Source organism: Anser anser, assembly GCF_964211835.1.
Source record: "Anser anser genome assembly, chromosome: 19".
Lineage (NCBI taxonomy): Eukaryota > Metazoa > Chordata > Aves > Anseriformes > Anatidae > Anser > Anser anser.
The window spans coordinates 3,218,480-3,238,940 of NC_139740.1; the positions used below are offsets into that span (position 1 = coordinate 3,218,480).

Here is a 20,461-nt window from a genome sequence, read left to right on the forward strand (position 1 = left end):
GAGAAAATACCAAAACACAGAGAAAACTGTGCATGGTGAGCTGTTGTACCACAACCTTTTGCAAAGCTCAGACAATGGCTATTCTCTTAGCCCCCTGCAGCAGGATCACATGCTTCTTTCTCTTTCTCCATCTGCAACTGAGTTTGTGCTGGAAAAGCAAGGGGGTAATAAATGAGGAAGGACAGAAACAGATCCACATCCTGGGACTCCACATCACAATGATTTCCTGAAGACATTTGAAATTAAGCCCAATTTAAAGAGGTTGGTGGAAACCTTATTGAAATCCAGCCAATTCCTGTTTCCTGTGAAAATGCCAGTGTGGCTGACTTCACTTTTTTTAATGGAATCACTATCAGCAGTACATTTCCAGTGAATCGTGCTGGAGCCACTTTGCATGTTGCTGGCTATGCTTGGCAGCAGAAAGGGGAATTACTTGGATGGGCCCATCCAGTGGGGGTGGGGGAAGTTCAAGCGTCCCTGCAGAGCATTTTCTTACCACATGAGCAACTGAGGAGACACTCAGTGGCATCTACTGAGGTCTTGTGCTTTTTTTAGAGCTTCTGGACTAGTTTTAGCTTGCCTGGAGCTTTGCTTTAATTTGTTTAGCTGTAACAGCAACTATCTAATGACAGGATGATCATTACTTGCTTTGTTTTAGCTTTCTTACAATTGCATGATGTAACACACTGTTACATATATATTTTGTAACTACTAATAATGAGTAGTTATTCTGTGTAGAAAGAAAGAGCTATGACTCTATAGTAAAATGCAGTGTAGAAGACTATAGACATGGGGTGACAGCAGGGGCCTGAAGAAACAGGCACAGGATGAAGCCATAGACCCCAGGTCTATAGACAGCTCACCAGTGGCCAGTCATTGGTCATCAAAGGAATGTATTTTGGGGTTGGGGGGGGGGGTAGGGTAAAACCAGCCTTAAACAAAGATGAAGAACAAGCCTCTAATGTATGTAGAACACAGCATGTACATTAAATTCAAATGTAATGTGGAATTATAGACCACCTATATGAAGAATAAGCAGCTGAAGAGCATGTTAGGAAAGGTATAAAAATGACACCACCCCCCACCCCACCCACCCCAGTTCCTTACAGACAATTATAAAGTGAGGAGGAAAAACACATCAACATCGATAGCTTGCCCCTCCTGGCAGAGACTGAGGCTGCTGACACATGCCATGGCATTGCATACCCTCCTCCTTGGGGCTGAAGGCATCAACTCTAACCTGCAGAAAGGTTCAGAGAGTGAGAAGAAGGTGAGCAGAGCCCTAGAGGAAGGGGATAAATACAAGGAAGGCTGTGAACATAGATTTTAATTGTATGCAAAAAACTCTTAGTGTCATTGTAACAGTACTAAAAAAATATTTTTTTTTATTCATCTCTTAAGACATCAATGAAACTAACAGTAAATTCATGGCTTTGTGTTAGAAGTATGTTTCATTTTGCCTGTAGCAACATTTTGTGTGTAACAAAATGGTACGAATACAAAGAACCTAGTTGGTAAATTGGATACAACAAATTGGTAGCAGATTGAGTGTGGAGGTGCTGTGATTAAAAAAAGGCATCTCTATGAAGGCCAACTTGTCCTCCTCTGGGTAAGCCCAGCAGTGCAGATACCTTTGGTGGTCTTGAAGAAAAGCTTTTCATACTGCCATAACGCTATCAGTCAAATGCCTGGGCTTTAAAACCAGATGGAGACTATGCTGAAGCCCACTCGGAACCTGAGTGCAACTTGCACAGCCAGAAGTCCCTCTTCCTTGGTGGCCTCCTTTTAGGTGTCGCAGATGCGTGTGGGGGTGACAGCAGGGTCTGTGTGCCCCGGGGGTTGCAGAGGCTCCGTACATGGGTAAGGAGTGGCCCTGGTCCCTCCCTGTGTGATTTGGGTGAGAGGTGGTGGAGGCTCTGGGGGACCTGCCGGGGAGGAGCAGAGGGATCTGGTGGCGGGTGGCCGTGTGCTGTGCGAGGGGTGGCAGGGCTCTGCGCCAGGGGGCAGGCACAAGGGTAATGCCTGTGCTGGTGTGGGGGCAGGGAAAACCACCAGGGGCCTTCAGCCGGTGGGTGGGTGCAGGGCGCTGGGCTGGGGGCTGCTGGGGTTGCGGAGGCGGCCCTGGAGTGCATGAGAGGGTTGGTGGGGGTCTCGCAGGGCGCCGGGAGGTGGTGCTGGAAGGCACCCACTGCAGGGCAGGGGCCAGCTCGGAGGCTTTGGGGCTCCCCATGCAGCAGGGGCTTCAAGCTCCACACCACACACCCGAGGGCACAGCATTGCTCTGCTGAGCCCGGAGGGGCTGAGGACGGTGCTTTCCTGTGATGCCTGTGAGGGGAGACTGCCCAAAACGGGGTCTGTCTGGACCTGGGACTTGGTGGAAAGGTGTCACTGATGTCTCCATGCCTCCCATGGAGAGCACAGCAGATGGTGCACTGATCTGTCATTTCGCATTTAAAAAATCTTTCCAAAGGCAGAAACCATGTTATTTGATGTTTGGAACATTTTTTGGCTATCTTCTGTATTTTTCAGGAAGGCCCAAGAATTGGACATCACTGGGATCCTCCAGCCGGGCTTCTGCAGGAAACAAAACCCCTTGGGACAGGCTGTGTGGGAAAGCCACCCACACATCAAGGCAGACAAACCCAAGGAGGCACTAATGCTATGGGAGCACAGAGAGTTCAGCTCAGCAGTGGGTGCTGAGCAAAAAAGGCAAAGAACCATGGCATTGCTCTGGCACAGGGTGTAGCTGGAAGGATGAGCGCTATCCAAGAGGCCAGACACTGCGGCATGGGAGCAGGGCTGTAAAGCAGTGCGGGCAAACCTGAATCTGGAAATGAGGGACCCTGCAGCGACTGGAGGGGTCCGGCCCTGGCATACCTGCCCAGGCGGGCAGGCCATTGAAGCAGCTCCCAGGCAGGACCCAGGGGGTCCCCAGCACTCCACTGGGGGTTGCCAAGTGTGGAGGGGGCTTTGCTTGTGCTTCTGCCAAGGCAAGGGGAGAGGAGAGCAGGTCCTGTCCTGCCGGTACAGCCTGTCCTTCCCATGGAGATAGCTCTGGTGGGGCTGGAGAACCACCAGCCTGTGCAGAGCTGACCTGAGCACTTCTCTGGGCAGCAAAGCAGCTTGGCTGCAGGTGTCTTTAGGAGGGATAGGGCCTGGAAGGACCTCAAGTGACCCTCTGATCCTTCCCCCTGCCCCACAGAAGAGTCTTGGTCTGGGCTTGGCCTCCTTGGTCTCCTGTAAACTGTCAGTTTATAGGAATGACAATAATCAGACCAAGACTTTAAGCAGACAACTTATGGTGACAGTAAAAGAGCAGACAGATTAGGGGAATCCCACAAAAAATAAAGGATGCTCCAGTCTGTAGCTTGATACCAGTCCCTTATCCCTCTCCTCCCTCGGCATGGTCTGTCACTTCCAAAACTTTGCTGGCTCTCGGCCCCCGTGGGACCAAATGAAAGCACAGCACCCAGCTGAGCTCTCCAGCCCACTCCTGCTGCTCCCCTGTGGGCAACAGGAGGTTCAGCCCCGGCCAGGAGCTCAGCTGCTGGAAAATTTGAAGGTGTTTGGTCAGCAGCCCAGAGTACCAGCAGCTCCCTTTGAACAGGACGCTGACCAGTGGAGCAGGGTTTGCAGGAGAACAAAGCAAAACCAAAGCCAACAGAAGGAAAAGTCTTTGGAAATGGGAGACTGGTTAGAAATCTCCCAGGAGAAACTGTTTCTTTAAAATCAAACTTCTGCAAAGATTGTAGCTGCTCCCTGGAATGGAGCTGAAATGAAATGAACACAGCTGGGATGGCTGTCACTGCCCCAGCCCAGCAAACTCAAACAGCAGACTGCAAGCAGACGTAGTGGCAAGACAAAGGGGTTTTTAATAATGAAGGTGTTGCTGGTAACATAGGTAAGGAAATGTGCTTGCTTACAACTTTGAAGCTGACAGCATCCCTTTAAATAAGGAAATACATTTGTTGAGAGGAGAAAGTTGTCTGGAAAGCTCTGTACAATGACGCAGTGTAGCAGCTAACACTACTCTGATTCAAGTGCTATTAATATTCTTCATGGAACGGCTTCTAAAAATCTCTCACTTAGAAAAAGATTTTTTTTTTAAAAAATGCAACCTGTGATCGTCTATCCTAGCAGTGCATTGTGACCATTTGTACAATAGAAAAGTGGTGCTTTAAATAGTGACTTAAAAGCTACTGCCATGTTCTTTATACAGCATGCAACAACACCATAAGCTGAGACACAGCAGTGGCCACAGAGCCTCCTCCGGCAGCTCCGGCAGCCTTGGGTGCGGGTGCCCCACAGGAGCCGTGGCCAGGCTGCCTGCGGTGCCCCTCGCGCTGGGCCTCCTCCCCAGCTGCTGCATCTCCAATGTGATGTCTTTCCAGTAACACGAATATTAAATACACACAGTCTGTAAATAGTTTAACAATCTTTGTCAGCAACAATATTTACTTTGGCAAAACCAGAATTGCAAAGAAGTAGATGTGTCCGTCAAAGAGTCTGCAGTAAGTTCTTTGGTGGAAGCCAAGAAGTGAAGCAAAGGCTCCTTCTCATTAGAGCCCGAGGAAGTATATTGCACAGAGACTTGCAGGAGAAACGCTGGTGACTTCAAACTGGAGGCATCACTGCAGGAGAGCATCCATCTTCGCTGGCTTCAGAAGAACAAGCTCCTCTAGGCTCAGTGATTCACAGCTGTTCTCCAGATGGCTTTGCTCTGAGCTGGGTGAACAGTGATGCCGGAGTAAACTTGGGAAAGGAGGATCACTGCTGGGGATTGAGGAAGAATGGGAAAAAGGAAGCCTTCTGGATGGCAGAGGAGTGGAGACAGCAAAGCAGGTGCTCACACAAAACCACAGGCACACAAGGGCCTGCTCAGCCCTGTCCCACACCAGGTGGCTGAATGGCTGCTCCTGGCTGCCCCTGCTCCCAGGTCATGCAGGGCAGTGGAGACCCATCCTGGTTTTTGGCTGTGCAGAGGACAGCCCCTGCAAAGCTTTGCTGTATTTTCCATGTGACTTGCTCCTACCCCTACCTTGGATCAGAACATATTAACACTTCATCTGTACCACACTAGCTGGGACATGCCAGCTGCACCAGAATGCCACAGCCCTTCAATACCTGCACCTGCAGCCTGAGCAGCTGCCTCCAGCATCCCGACCTCTCTGCTTCGAGGTCACAGGCTTCAGCCTGATTCAGTTCAGACTGCAGCCAGGACAGCTCTTTGGCTTTCAGCCCCACAGGCAGCCTGAGAACATCCCAAAGTACCACCATGAACATCGGCTCCATCTCTCACTCACCTGGAGCACAGCTGTGCAGGGACTGGGGGAACATGGCTTTGGGGACAGAAGGAAGGATATAAGGCAAGTCTGGCTGTACAGAGAAGTGTGTTTGTTGCCCTGGCTGGGCAGAGCCCTTGGACCTCCCTGCTCCCAATCCTCCTGACCTGGCATGGCTAAGGTGAGCCATGCACAATGGCCTAAATAGCTGGACAGGCAAGAGGGAAGGGGGCAGCAACCTCTGAATGATTCCCTGTTGCTTCCCAGCTGAGGTGTCCTCACCACACAGTTTTGTCATGAGCTGCTCCAGTTCTCATGGGAGTAACTGCTAAAAATGGGGAGAAAAACGTAAGAGGAACAAAATTGAAGTTCTAGACAACTCTCAATCTAAAGGAGTGTTGATAAAGGTATCCTTTGTGGGGATGTGTCAATGGAGGAAAACCAAAGTACCAGAGCTGTTGAGCTGTCACTTTGCAGTAACAGGAAATTCAAACAAGTTTATTCACTGGGAAAATGGCTCCAGTTTCCCCTGATTCTGGCATGTTAGCCCTATGTGTTCTCCGGCATGACGGAAACACTGCGCTGGCTGCTGCAGGCTTACAGTATCCTGCCTCCGCCGCCCTCCTGTTCACCACTGCTGCAGGTGAAGGTCCATGCTGGTGTTTAGATTGAGATCAGTAACATCTAGGAAATCAATGTTGAAGATGCTGGGGCCCGCAGAGGTGAGCGAGCCAAAGCCGGTGGCAGAGCTGGGGGGGGTGAGGTCCAGCCACTCCATCGTTTCCCATGGCGATTCAGTGAAACTCATTTGTAAACCAGAGCCATCAGCAGGGGAAGGGGAGAGCTGTGTTTCCATTGGTGAGAGGGGAGTCTGTAAAATCTCCTGGGAGGTGAGCAGTTCATCTGCAGCTTTGCTGGAGAACCCCTCTATCATCCCTTCGAAGTGGGACTCTTCTCCTCCCATCTTCAGTAGGGCAATTTCACTGACTCTCCCCAGTGGGCTGTGAGCATTCAGCAGGACCTCGAGGTGAGTGTCACCACCGCCAGGACAGTGCTCGAACGGGAGCTGGGTGGAGGAGACCTGTTCGAATGTGGCAGACGACTTTGGGAGAGAAGTGCTGGAGTTCCCTGTAGACACTGTTATGTGAGGTACTTTCTGCAGGCAGGACCGGTCTTCCTTGGCATTGGCTGGCATTTCTGTGCAGCAAACAAGAGCGGGTTGAAGTGCTTTGGCAGTGCCCATCACTGCTGGCCCAGAGGCACAGCCAAGGCCCTTGAGCTGGGCTCCTGGGCTGGGCATGCTTGCACAAACCCACTCCCAACTCAATCCCTTTGGCATCGCTCACCCACCCTCCCTGTGGGAAGCCCCCCATGTTCCCACTTCCTGATCTCAGCTCCACTGGTTTTGGACCCCATCTCCAGGACTTGAGCACTGGCAGCTGTCCCCATGGGGGTGGGCATGGATTGGGTCATGCACAAGAAAGGGCACTGGCAGCTATCTGCACAGGGGAGAGCACCGCAGTGCTCTACGTGGGAGATGGCACTGGCAGCACTGGGAGTGGCGGAGGGCAGCAGGGGCTCTGCGTGGGGAGGGCGCTGGCAGTGCTGTCACCCTGCAGTCCTTCCTGAGCAGGCTGCATAGGTGACACCCTGAGCCCAGACTCCCACAATGATTTGGGGCATGTGCAGAAATAGGCTCTGGCAGGCTTCCTCACCAGCACAGGTCGGGTGTGGTTTTGGAGTCAATCTCAGTGGCTCCTGGCATAGCGAAGCAAATGAAAGCTGCACCCAGCTCAGGCAGCTCCACTGGGGCACACTGAGAGCTCTGGGCCCCACCGACCTATGCCTGATGGAGGGGAAGCCCTGGAGGGAACAGAGAAGCAGTGCGTACCTCCGCTCTCAATCAGCACGTCCAGGAGTTCGTCCATCTGCTGACTTCGAGTCATCTGCTGCAGCAAACGGCAAAGAGGAGAGTAGAGGGCATTAGGAGGAGAGTCCCTCCAGCCACGCGCCAGGTAGGTGGCTCTAGACCCCATGAGAGGCGCATGGGGCTGGCAGCAGTGTTCAGAGATGAGCACCGCAGGGACCTGGGACACGTGCAGCAGATCTGGAGAGCACTGAGCCAGGTTCCCCCTGCCCTGCCACCGAGCCTGTCTGTGCTCAGTGACACTGCAAACTGCCTCTGCCCAGAGCAACCAGGACATCCAGACCTGGACCTGGCATCTAGCACTGGCACGTGCCTGCTTGCAGTCCCAGCAGCCTCACTGAGGATAACATAATAGCATCCTCCTCTCCCTGACCCCATACTGGAAGGACTTTCTGCACACCTCCCTGCCAGCCAGCATAAGCCAATTTTTAGCACTGCCAATGGTATCACTCTATGTTCCTAAAGGCACCGCGACTGGCACTGAGGCTGCTGACGGACTGTCTCAAGAAGTAAGGAGTTCATGGGAGACGGGAGCTCCTCCCCATGGCAGCACCACTCCAGGATAAGGCTAAGGGCATGTGGCTCCAGGATAAGGTTAGGCAGATGGCAATCAGCAGGGCACTCTGCTAATGGGCTAGGTGAGGTGTCCCAAAGAATGGCCAGTAGGGATGCTCCAGGGTCTGTTTCCCTGAGCACCTTGAAGAAGAAGACAACGAAGTCCTGGGGCATTTGTATGGGATGTCTGGACCCCAGGCACCTTTCATCAGCACAGAAGATGCTATCCCTTCTAGCACGGTGTCTGACTGCTTTGTGGCAGTCATTTAGTAACTGACTCTTCAAAGAAACCCCATTCCTTATGTAAAAAGGCTTGTCCTACCCAGAGATCCCATAATGGGTTGTAGCTCCTGCAGCTGACAGTTACATTAACCACAAACGAACACTCTGCACAGCCCTAGCCCTATAGAAAGTAAAAATCATGCAGTTACCTGCTTTACTGCATCCTCATAGGGTGGAGGCTGCTTTACCTCTGAGAGGACTGGGCTTGAATTACAAAAACTTGGGGATGGAATAGAAAACTTTTGACCTGCCTGCGTAGCCATCTGCGTGGGGGAAATACAGGGAAACGGAATCAATGCACAGGGAAAAGGTTACGCTCCTCGGCACAGAGGGAGGCCCTCTTTCGCCCCAGTTGAAGCCAGAACGAAACCGGGAAAACTAATGATACTGCAGGTCAAATCAGCTCAAAGTGCCTGGCCTCTGGGCAGGAAAGAGGGAGGTAAAACAGCTCTTTGGGTTAGCTCTGAGGACACCGGGGGAATCCAGGGCCGGGTTGAACCCTGGTCACTGACTGAGATCTGGCCGCAGGCATGGTCTTGCAGAGCTGTTACTTTATCTGTGGTTTTTCTGTGAATGTGCGGAGCAAGAGGGAGAGGTGGTTATGCCCAGGAGCGCAATGCTCCCCCAGCTACCAGCTGCCTCTCAGCTCCTCCCTTTGGGGACCTTCTCTGTCACTACCTGTCCTGGGACAGCTCATGGAGACTGCCCAAAAGAGTCACTGCCCACAGGCCTTCTCTGTGCCCATACCGAACACCTGCATACTGGTGCCAGCTTTTTGCCAGCAAGAGGGCCACCCTCTTCCAGGAAAGACATCACCTAAAGGTCCAGTGACTGCAAGTGGCTGTTCACCTTGTCTTGAGGCCCACAGGGAAGCCCAGGACAGCGGTTTCACAGCCACGATGAGCTGCAGGACATTGCAAGGCCAACCCCTAAATGTGCTCCTTGTGCTCTGGCAATGGGGAAAGAGCTGGAGGAGTCCTTGAGGTGTTGCTGCTCCCTGATGGTGCCCTGTGACTGCTCTCTGGTTGTTGTGAGCAATCCCACTGTCTCTCTTGGAGCATAGCCCCACCGCGCTGCACTCTACTGTGCAATGCACCATGGTGCTCTGTCCCACTGCTTGTTGCACCCACAGCTCTGTGCCCCACTGCTGAGGTCGCCACTGCACCCTAACCACGGCAGTCACTGCTCTGTGCCCAGATCACCCAGAGCAATGCACCTCATTGCCTCTATCACCCCAGCAGCATGCCCCGCGTTGCCTACTTCACCCCTGCAGCACCGTGCCCTGCTGCCCGTCCCACTGCAGCACTCTGTTTCTCCTCCTGTCTCACCCCAACAGTGCTGCTCCCCTCTGCCCACCTGACAGCACCGTGCCTGACTGCCCGTGTCACCTGTATCGCCGTCCTCTAAGCAGCTTAGTGACAAGGCTGCATCCCACTTTCTGTCACCCTGCAGCACTGCACCCCGCTGACACTGCACACTGCTCAGGGTGCTGGCTGTGGGGCTGTGGCTCTTGAGCTGTCCCGCGTGAGCGCTGCGTGCAGCGGTGGTTGTTTTGCGTGCGCCTGTTGCACACTCAGCGCACACCTGCTGTGCATCTGCCCAAACACTCTGCGGGTGCGCCGTGCACCTGGAGCCACCCTGCGTGCTTTACAGACAACAAATATGATGGGTGTTACTACTGCCTGGGGAACCCTGGTAGGGTGTTAGGATGAAATGGGGCTGTGATAAGCAGCCCTTTGTGCTGTTTTTGTGTGTTGGCAGCATGTGCCCCTCCCTCTCCAAGCTTTCATAGCACCCTGAGGGCTGAACGAGGCGTGGAGACACTGAAGGGACAGCTCTGCAGTGCTGGTGGCCTGAGGGGGTGGCACAAGCTCTGTCCTGACATCAGATCCCAGTGGCAAGCCCTGCTTTGTCATCTCCCCAAGGAAAGGCTTCCCATATGACTGGGGTAACTGCCTTCCTTCAACCCAGTGGTTAAAGTACCTTACACTGCTAGGAGCTGCAGTGGCTTAGCAAGATGCTGACTAGTATTGCAGGGCTTCCCCAGGGGCATAGGAAACTGTGCCAGAGACCTCCCAGGGGCAGAGGGAGCTGTGCTGGTGCTTCCCCACTGTGGATAGAGCTGTGCCAGGGCTCCTAGGGGCAGAGGGAGCTGTGCCAGGGCTCCATGGGGCAGATGGAGGTGTGCCAGGGCTCCGTGGGGCAGAGGGAGCTGTGCCAGGGCTTCCCTAGGGTGGAGAGAACTGTGCCAGAACATCATGGGGCCGAGGAAGCTGTGCCAGGACTCCCCCAGGGGCGCAGCAAGCTGTGCCAGAGCCTCCCCTTGAGGGGACATGGAGATGCATCAGGGCTCCTTTAGGGTAGAAGAAGCTGTGCCAATGCTTCCCCAGGGCAGAGAGTTGTGCCAGGTCCCTCCACGGCAGAGGAAGCTGTGCCAGGACTCTCCCAGGACACAGGGAACTTTGCCAGTGCTCACCCAGGGGCAGAGGGAGCTGTGCTGGGGTCCTCTGGGGAAGAGGGAGCTGTGCCAGGGCTCCCCCAGGGCATAAGGAGCTGTGAGAGGGCTCCATGGAACAGAGGAGCTGGGTTGTGCTCCCCCAGGGCAATTGGATGTGGTGGCAGCAGGGTTCTCCAGGAAACACCCTGCAAAGGACCCTGCAGTGCCATTAGCTTCCAACCCATTCTCCATCTCAGCTACACTGCCTTACAGGCAGCCCCACGTGCTCCTGCAACCCCCTGGGTGCCCATCCTGGACGCCAGCTGTCCCAGCCTGATGGAAAATCACTCAGAGACATTTGTGTGAATGGCCACAGATATGAGCGTGTTCACCACCTAGATGACGGCTGGGGTGCTCTCCACTTACCGATGCTGTGCGAAGGCAACTGTTGGTCTGTGGGGACCCGCTGCGCCCTTCTGCCTGTGAGCCGGGGGACACCGACAGGAGATAGTGGCTATTAGGGGACGGCGGCAGGCTGATGTGCTGCGGGCTCTTTGCAGCCCCGAGAGGAGAGTGCTGGGGGGAACACTGCGGGCTCAGGAATGTTGAGGAGGTGATGGTGTTTTGCCCTGCAGGCTCCAGGCAGTGGCTATTTACAATGTGAGACAGCTGTGGCACACCACAGTTACTTAACTTATCTGAGCTGCTGGCTTGGCCTTTTAAGGCAGTTTGTTTGGATGCAAATGGGCAGCTGGACACTGCATTTTCTTGCTTGATGGGGACACCAAAGAAATGCTGAGTGGGCTGTTGTTTTTCCTCAAGGCCATTGCTTCTCTTTCGCTTCTGGAGCTGCATCCGTAGCTCTTCCACCTGCCTCTGCTCTTGTTGCAGCTTCCATGTCAATTCATTGATGACCTTCTGCTTCTCCACCAGCATTTTGTCTTTCTCTGTGTCAATCCCTTCCAGCTCCAGCTGGATGCTCCCTCCATTCATGCTGCTCATGAGGCTTTCTTCAGCACTACCATGAACTGGAGATGGTTGAAGACCAAACTGTGGAGAAGACATGGGCCCATCATTGAATGTGTCTGGCAAAGAGCCACTCACAGAGAGGTCGGAGGAGGCTGGAGAGATGGGTGGGGTGGAGCTGGTGCTGCCAAAGTGGTAGAAGCCGTTTGATAACATGCTGGTGGAGGACTGCGACTGGTAACTTGACAAGGTGCTTGTTGGAGTGACTGGAAAGGTTACAGTTGTGATCTCACTGAAGTTTGGCACTGCATTGCTGCTGCACTCCTGGAAGGGCCGCAGCCGTTCCATCAGCGCTGTTTTGGTACCGGATACAGGAAGGCCTCTTATTCGGAGCTGCTGTCTCAGTTCTGACACCTAGAAGAAAAGTAACCAATAATCATTCCTTGTGCTTCCCCTTGCAGCTGAGTGCTTCAGAAACGTGACATTTCTCACACGACAAGCCTCATATCATCGGTTACATGCCTCCTGCTTTAAAGCTCGGGCTCCCCAGGTGATCAGTCAGCATGCACAGCCCTGACTACCACAGGACCCTGATCTTCCTAATAGGAAAACCTTCTTTCTTCCTCCAGAAGCTGTGACTGCTCTCCGTGAACCAGCAGTGGTCCTTGGGCCATGGAAATAATCCATGGTTCCTTTCCTAGCAGTAGTATCTACCAGAGCAGAAGACTTTCAACACAGGCCGGGAACTATCCTTTAGCTCAGATAACACGACCACAGATCTCTGGAGCCAGCTACTCCATGTTCAGGCATCTGCACCAGGTTCAGGCATCTGAGCAAGGTTATTGCTATGGCCAAGCACATGTTATTTCTACCTCATCTTATTTCTCCATCTAATAACGATGGAGAAATCCATTTCCCCTAGGTCTCTACTTCTAAAAAAAAGATTGGCCTTCCCTATGGCTGAGGCTCTGTTAACAAATGATAAAAGAATCAGTGATTTGAATGATTCTCTCTTGTTCCCTCCTCTCTCGCCTATGTGAGAGATTTAGATACTATTCAAACCAGTGCTCAGAGCCGCAGACTCCAGGGGATACCTGCTTCTCCAGAGAGCTGAGCTGGCCTGAATGCTGCTGGCAGAGGAACTGCAGCATGGGCTTGCAATGACCACTGAGAAGCTGAGTCACTGAGTTGGTGTCAAGGCAACGCTGACACATTCTGTCTGGTCTGCTAGCAGTATCCAAGACATCCACCATAAAACTACTGAAGGTATGGGGCCATGAGCTACAGGAGCAGCAGCACAGATTGTTCTTTAGACTTTGACCTGATACCCTGGCCTGCAGCCATCTCAAGATGCAGGGTTTGCTGATATGTGCACTGGAGCAATGCACCCATGTGATACCCGCAGAGCAGAAAGTCCACGTTTTTAGTTACCACAACACCAATCAATTCCTGATTCATCATGCTGTATGCCTGGGTTTGCATGTAGAGTGGTGGTTCTGGTTTGCTGACCTGTAACACAGTCAGTCCCTGCTGCACTACACTGCACACACAAGGGGTAGCAAAGCACATTCAGGCTATGAGATTCTGCTCCTGTGGTGACAAAGTTTTAACTCACTTTCAGATCATCCAGGTTAGATGGCAGAGGGCCTGGCTTGATAGATGAGACACAAGTCTGGCCTGAAAAGGTGGTTTTCACAGGAGAAAGAGGGGTGTTGTTGACAGAAGTTGATGAAGAATTTGAACTTTTGACCATTTGCTCATTTGATTGCCTGAAATAACAAAGGAGATTTGGGGTAACACGTCTGTCCTCCAGGGTCTCTGTGCCCAGTGCTATATGACGTACCATCTCTCTGCTCCCTTGGGGCTCCTATCTCCTGTACAAGACTTGAAGGACCACCAACCCCCCAGGAAAACCAGTTTGGGCTGCAAGGAGATTGCTGGTGACCTACCAGCACGTCACAGGTTCCCCAACCAGTGCACAAAGCCAGAACAGCTTTTCAGAAGACTGCTATACTTTGAAGCTTTTGTGTTTCCTTTGCATGCATTTATCCCCTTTGCACTGGCACAGATGGGCAGGAAAGAGGAAAGCTTGGAGGGAGACAGGACTAAGCCCTGATACTGGCACACTGTCACTCACTTTATCTGCCCTTGGTGCATCCCTGGGTAGCTGAAATGTTGCTGTTGCTGCTGCTGCTGCTGCTGTTGCTGCTGTTGCTGCTGACTGAGGATCTGGAGCTGCAGAAAGAGCTGCTGCTGCTGGAGGAGTCTGGCATATGCAGAATCCATGGGCGGAGGGGACTTTTCTGCCTTCTGGTCTGGAGGGATGTACTGATGATACTTCAGCTTCTTCACCTTGGGCTTGGTGTCCTTGGGCTTTTTGTGACGGTTCTTGCTATCACTGGATGATTTTGACTGTTGGTACAAGAAGCAAAGGAATTAGTGGAGAGAAGAGGTCCTGTCACTCCTGTGGGAACTTGGAGACCTGGCAGAGCAAGGGCACGTCCTGCTGGCAGCCTGACAGCCCAGCTCCATGAGCAGCTAAACATGTGTGTGACTCCCCAAGGGCAACATTTCATCCCAGATGTGCTAAAGAGCACATGAGAAGGAGAATGACTTGCCTTGAAGGTATTTCCCTATTGCCTTGTGTCTCCTGTTTCCAGCTCCAGGGGATATTCCAATAAAGGAACTGTTCAATCACCTTGAGCAGGGACCAAAGCTCTACCTTTTATAGTTAAAAAATGAAGTCAACTTGCAGTACTTGACAATGGGATCCATCTCCCTTCATTATTCCAGGCCTTTGAGGCCAAACCCCTAAACTTGCCAGACACATGGGGTGCAGCACCTGGGTGCTTTGGGCCTGGCTGCAGCCACCTGCCCTGTGCTTGTTCCCTCTGCTAGGGAGCCTGGGCCTGAAGACATTACCTTCACCACAGAGGGCACCGGGAGGGGTGGGCTGTCCTGTCCTGGTGCTTGCTTGGGGCTGTCACACTGGCTGCTCTGCCCCGAGGCCAGCTCCGCTGCATTGCCCTCAGTGCCGTGGGGGTGATCCTGAAAGGAAGAGGTGCAGTGTGAGGGGATGTGGGGCAGATGCAGGCCCCCTGGACAGCCTGTCCCCACAGACAACCTTCCCTCCACCCTGATGCTCAGTTCCTGCAGGGCGAGGGGCCGCACCCCACTCCGGCAGCCAGGGACTGAGCTGCAGCAGCTCTGCACCCCAGTGCTGATACACTGCCCTCTCCAAAGCTGGTCTCAGAGGGCCCTGACCAGGCTGCAGAGGTCTCTTGGCACAGAGAAAGGAGATGGAGAGCTTGGAAACCTCATGCAGTCCCTGGGGAAAGGACAGCCTGGTGTCCCTGGGCTCACAGCAGTGTGTCTGGGGCACCCATATTCAGTGGAAGTGTCTCTTTTCCTGAATCGAGCACCTGCCACCCTCTTCCCCTGCCCAAAGTCTTCTCCAGTCCACCCATCCATCCCAGTCCTGCCATGCCTACCCCAGCCCACCCTCCCCAGTTCCCACAGGCTATCCCAGTCCCCTCTAGCCTTCCTGTCTCCCCAGTCTATCCCTGCCTACCCCAGCGCCCCAGCTATCCTCACTCCCCCTCAGCCCTGTATCCCCACCCCTCCCAGTGCACCCTTGGCCCCTCGGTCCCCCAGATGGGCCCAGTCCCCTCAGCACACCTCAGTGCCCCCAGGATACTTCTGGCACGACCCAATCCCTCCAGTTCCCGCAGTGCCCCCTCCCTCCCCCCCCAGTCCTCCCAGCCCAGAGTACTTTCTTTCAGTCCATTCCAGTACACCCCAGCGCCCCAGCCCAGGATCCCCATTTCCCCCAGTCCGTTCCAGTTCCCTCCCCACTCGCCTCCCTCCCTCCCGGTGCCCGGAGCCCCCCCCCCCGCTCCCCGCTGCCTCCGCCCGGCGGCTGCGCGGCCCCCGCGAGGCGGCAGAGGGCGGCACCGCTCCGCGGGGCCGAGACGGGGCCGGGGCCGGGCCCCCTGCGCGCCTCCCCCCGCCCGAAGCCGGCCCCGTCTCGGCCGGAGGCGCAGGGCCGCGCCGTGCCCGCGGAGCAGGCGGGAGGCGCTCGCTGCGGGCCCGCTCCTCGGGCGCCGTCCCCGCCCCGTCCCCGCCGGGCCGGGCCGCGCCACCCACCTGGGGCGTCCCCGAGGGCGCCGGCGGGGCCGGCTCCGAGGCTTTGGTGCCCGCCGACGACTCCGTGGAGCCCTGGGAGTCCTCGCTCCTGGCCTGCTCCGGGGACAGGCCGTCATTGCTGCTGTCCTCCTCAAAGGCGAAGGCGTCGGGTGGCTTGGAGAAGTTCACCTGCGTACCTGCCGGGTGCGGGGGGGCGGCGGTCAGCGGCGTGCCCCCCCGTCCCCGCCGGCCGGCCCGCCCCAGGGCAGCAGCGCCCGCCTGCCCCCGGCTCCTGGCCGCGGGCTCCGCCGCCCCGGCTGGAGCGGGCGTGGGTGGCAGCCAGCGGCTGGGCTGTCCCCGGCTGGAGGGATGGGGTGAGCACAGGGCAGCGCGGGGAGTGCTCGGAAACCGCAGCGCGCCCTGCAGTCCCGGCCTGCGGGACCTGGTCAGTTTCCCACGTGTCCCCCTTTTGCAGATCTGGCTACAGGCTGAGGACTTGGTGCTCAAGGCGTTCGAATGCCTCATCCCATGTCAAACCATTGTCCGAGGACAGCATCGCTGGTTTGACATGGGGAAGGATCCTGCAGGCCAGTCCCCTACAGCCAAATGAACAAAGCTGGTGGGGAGCACAATACTTGGGAAGTGGAGAAAAGAGGTCTCAGAGAAGCTTGGCCTGTCAGAGGCAGAAGGCTCTGAGAGAGCACAGCACACTGGGCTGGTGCAGAGCAGCTCAGCTGTCCCGACCTGCCTTTGAGCTGAAACGAGGAGAGGGGCATTAGTCTCTCTCCCCAGTCTGCCAAGCATCTCGATCGCACTTAGTGATCCTCAGCAGAAGAGCTGAGGTTGAAATTGACGTGGAGGGTGACGCTTTCATGGCAGAAGAGCCAAGGTGAGCGCACCTGGCTGCAGCTGGACAGAGGCAGCAGGTCCTGTGGCTGTCCACACACTTCAGCCACATGAAATGCTTCAGATTGCTGCCGTTACTTCCTGACTGCCACAAGGCCTGCCCCAGACACTGATTCTCCCTCCTGCAGAGCTCCTCCTCATAGTCAGATGGGCAAGAGCTCTTGACCCCAGGCTTTTACTGATAAATGAAGTGGTGAAAAACAAGAGCTCTCATGTGAGCTTTAGGAGAGCTGCAGGTGGGGGCAGAGGAAGGAGCAGCGTGGTCATGCTCATAATCTCCTCGTGCTCACGTCTGGCATTTGTCAGGCAGCTTGGCATGCCGATAGCGAGGTGACAAATGGGGAAATAGGAAGGGCTCGGGGACAAGCCTCCACCTGTCTGTGCGGCTGCTCTAGCAATGTGCACCTTCTCACTGACACGCACCCTCCTGCCCCTATCTCAGAGATAAAGGCTTATCTCTGCTTGCTTCAGCTCGTGGTGCCAGGGCGGGTGAGGGAGCAGGGAGCCCTGGCTGCCTGCCTCAGGATGGGTCCCTGAGCCACCAGCAGCTAGACCCCTGCAGAAGGTGGGCCCGCCTGCCGTGGGGTTGTGTTAGGAAGAGGTCCCAGACAGTCAACAGTTGCTGGTATCCTGACAACATGGCTCTGCGTCCTGCGCACTGTGCCTGTCCCCATCCACTGCTCTGCAAGTGTCAACAGCAGCAGCCTCCTCTGTGACCCTGGTGTTCCCAAGGAGCTGCTCTGTCTGCTTGGCAGAGAAATGCAAACAGCTCAACAGTACACTTGCCATGGCAGCTCTGGGGCAGGCAGGCACGGGAATATGAGAGCAAGTGTCTTGTGGAGAGCCTCTCTCCTCCCTGCTCCCCACGGCCTGGGGTTCCTCATGTGTGTCTGGAAATAGGGCCTGTCCCCTCTCCTCTACAGCTGCCATCAGAGGTTGTACCTTCCCTGAGGAAACACAAGGCTGTACGATCCCTTGCGCTGGGGTGTCTACAGACAAGTGTGGGCATCCTCTCCTGGGAATAATCACTCCAAGCAGAGGGACTTGTAGATCTCCAAGACTTCCACTAGGCTGGCATTTGACAGGCATGTGAGGAGAAAACGTGCCAAAGCACGGAGCCCAAGGGACCTTCAGGACACAGCGGCAGCCTGGGGCACGACAGGAATGTGCTGCATCCTGCTGCCTGATACTGGGGGCCTGTGCGGAGCAGGGAGCGCTGCCCTTATCTGTCTCTCTCACCCAGCCCAGGGCTGACCGTGTCGTTTCATGATCCCATGTCTCTGCTGTAATCTCAGGCAGAATGGTGTTTGCTTGGGGCTGTTTCTAATGCACTGGGTATTGTCCTCTCAAACGTATTGGACAAAGTGATGACAAGGACCTGGTAAAAAAAGGTTCTTATATCACTGCTCAGCTATGTAGGGCACTGTCGGCCTCCTGTCACTGGGATGTTAGGGCTTTCGGCTGGGGTCTGGCACTTTCCGCTCACCCTGCCGGAGGTGATTAGAGGAACACGTCAGCTGAACTTTCCGCTATATAAACAGTTGGGATTCCAAGGTTAAAGTAAAATGATTTTAAATCCTGTCATCTTTCTGGTATTGCAAAAACAAAAGGCTTAATGTTCACAAGTCCCAGTGCTCATCTCTGCTCTTTTTTCAACCTTCTGCCCCAAGCTGTGAACACCACAAAGTGCCTCTGACTTCAAAAATCAGTTTGAGGAGCCTTCAGCTTGAGGCTTTCTTCTACAGAAGCCTGAGGACTGAGATTGTGTCCCTGGTGCAGCTGCAGCACCTCCTTCTCATGGCACCCAAATAGCTTACTGCTGGACTCTAACATGCTGTGCGTTTCACCTGAAATGGGATAAAACTGGCTTACAGGGAAAGTTTTTCCCCAGCAGATGATTGATGGAAGGCTATGGCAAAAGGGAGAAATTTCAAAATTGACTAAATCATTTTAATCCAGACTTTTGTTTTTAACAGTTTTGTCCCGTAAATCTCTATTTACCACAAGCTCCTGACAAGGCAGCTGGAGACAAACATTGTTCAAATTTGACACGTGTTTTTCCCAGCCTCCAAGCCTTGGCTCCAGTGGATAAAGTCATATTCAAACTGCCTTGATTGTTTATAAAGAGGGGATTTTTTTAATGGTTTCTCTTTCTCTTTTCTTTTCTTTTTTTTTTTCACTCCTCTCCTTTGATAAGTGACTGAGGAGATTTTGCTTGAACTCTCCCTAAAAGCTCTCCCTAAAAATTCCTCTTCAAACAGAGTCCTGGAACATTTTGCCGTCAAAGGCAAGATCTGTGAAATGCTGAAACCAGGGTGGCTCAAGAACCAGACTGAAGAAACCACTGTGCACACTCTATGTGCACTTTGCAGAGGGAAAATGAAGAGCAGGAACAATTGCAGTACAGGAAAAGGGGTTTTTGAGCCTGCAGTATTTCATGTTTCTGCTGGTTTCTGAGATGAAACCAAAGTCAAAGCGCTTCCTGTTTCAGTTCCCATTTTTTGCATTGCTCCTGTAGTTCAAAGACCCCTCATGTTCCAGAGCCCTGCTGCTGTCCCCAGCTTGTTCTGAGCCCAGAATAGACACTTAACATGGGATTACACCAATGGAAATAATCTCATGAATTTAGGAACCAAGAGCAAGAGAACAAGGAGTTCCTGGGGGCAAAACAGCTCTCAGTGCCCCACTTGAGACCTGAGGTCCAGTTTGGATGTGGAGGGATGAGCCCAGACTTCAAAAATGTGGGCTGCTGGGCTAGCAGGATGCTGCAGGTTTTCTTGCTCCTTTCTCTGCCTTCTGATCTCCCTGTCTTGGTACTGGTGAGCTCTGAGTCACCGTTTTCCTTAGTGTCAGCTCCCGCACTGGCCTCCCTGCAGCAGCATGGGGGAAATAACTGCAGAGGATTCTGCCTCCCTCCTCCAGCTGGGAGGTGGATAATAGAGGAACACTGAATTTATACATAAACAGCATGGGAAATGGTTGGTAGGAGCATAGCCTGCTTTGGGATGCAGGCTGCTCCTTGTATTCCCCAGCAGTCTAGCACCCCAGTGATGCTTTCCCTTCCTCTCTACTCTGTTGGACCTTCTGTGCCACTGGCATCAGTGGAAAAAAAAAAAAAGAATGTCAGCCTCTCTGAAGTGGGGCTATTTCACTCCTTCTTGTTGGGATGTAAAAGCTTGGCAGGTCACAAGTGGGAGAATCCAGACTGGCCTAATGCCCACATGTGTTCACCCAAGCCCTCTCCCACGTGAGGGAGGAAGGAATGACCTTTCTCCAGCAATACCATTTACATGCTCAAAGCCTTGGGCAGGGAAGGGGAGTAAGAAACGAGGTGTTCTCTCTGAGAAGACATGGCTGAGAAATGATTCATTTTCCCATACTGGCTGCGCTAAGAAGACGAGAGATCTCTTTTCATAGACCAAGGTAAGATAGCACAGGCTGTGCTGGACTGCAATATTATGGTGAAAAATAAGGAATTTTAAATATTGTGCAGCCACTGCTCCTAACTCTAGGTCGGTCACTTTCTGCAGTTGCAGCTTAACATCCGTGTAACCTTGACAGCCCCTGCCCCGTGCCATGCACACGACACAAAATACACGCTCACTTCACTACCTTTTATGGCCTCTTTCACAGCTGAGTCGACAGGAATAATATTCTTCTCCACCAGCTCCAAAGGACCCGGCCTGAGAGCAATCTTTTCATTGAGATCATCTGCCAGTCGGGCTCTTTTCAGCTTCATTTGAGTAGACTGAATGGACCCCTCTGCAGCTGAGTCTAAAAGGCCAAATGGAAGGCATCAGTTCAGGACCTGGGGCATCCATAAGCACACTGCTCAGTGAGAACATACTTCCCCCTCAGCACAGCCTTCTGGACTGTGGCCAAGACCTGAGCATGGCTCAGTGTGCAGCAGGAGCTGCTCAGAGACTGGGAAGCAAGATGGGATTTAGGGACTTGCGTCTTCCTCTGAGCCTGAGGTCAAGC

At 53.8% G+C, this 20,461-nt stretch overlaps 1 protein-coding gene across 19 annotated transcripts in view; it reads right to left on the reverse strand.

Moving 5' to 3' along the window:
* Window positions 1–3,849: 3,849 nt before the first annotated feature.
* MYOCD (myocardin) overlaps window positions 3,850–20,461 on the reverse strand; it is a 254,475-nt gene continuing 237,863 nt past the window's right edge. For 11 of the 19 annotated variants that reach the window (XM_083805195.1, XM_083805184.1, XM_083805200.1 and 8 more), the window contains 8 exons: window positions 20,093–20,254; window positions 15,596–15,771; window positions 14,372–14,497; window positions 13,587–13,861; window positions 13,065–13,218; window positions 10,910–11,863; window positions 7,174–7,231; window positions 3,850–6,479 (listed from right to left, as the gene is read on the reverse strand). In XM_083805195.1, coding sequence (XP_083661321.1) covers window positions 5,911–6,479; window positions 7,174–7,231; window positions 10,910–11,863; window positions 13,065–13,218; window positions 13,587–13,861; window positions 14,372–14,497; window positions 15,596–15,771; window positions 20,093–20,254 — 2,474 coding nt within the window. In that variant the 3' untranslated portion in view covers window positions 3,850–5,910. The other 8 variants (XM_083805201.1, XM_083805185.1, XM_083805190.1 and 5 more) reach the window with 5 other exon arrangements.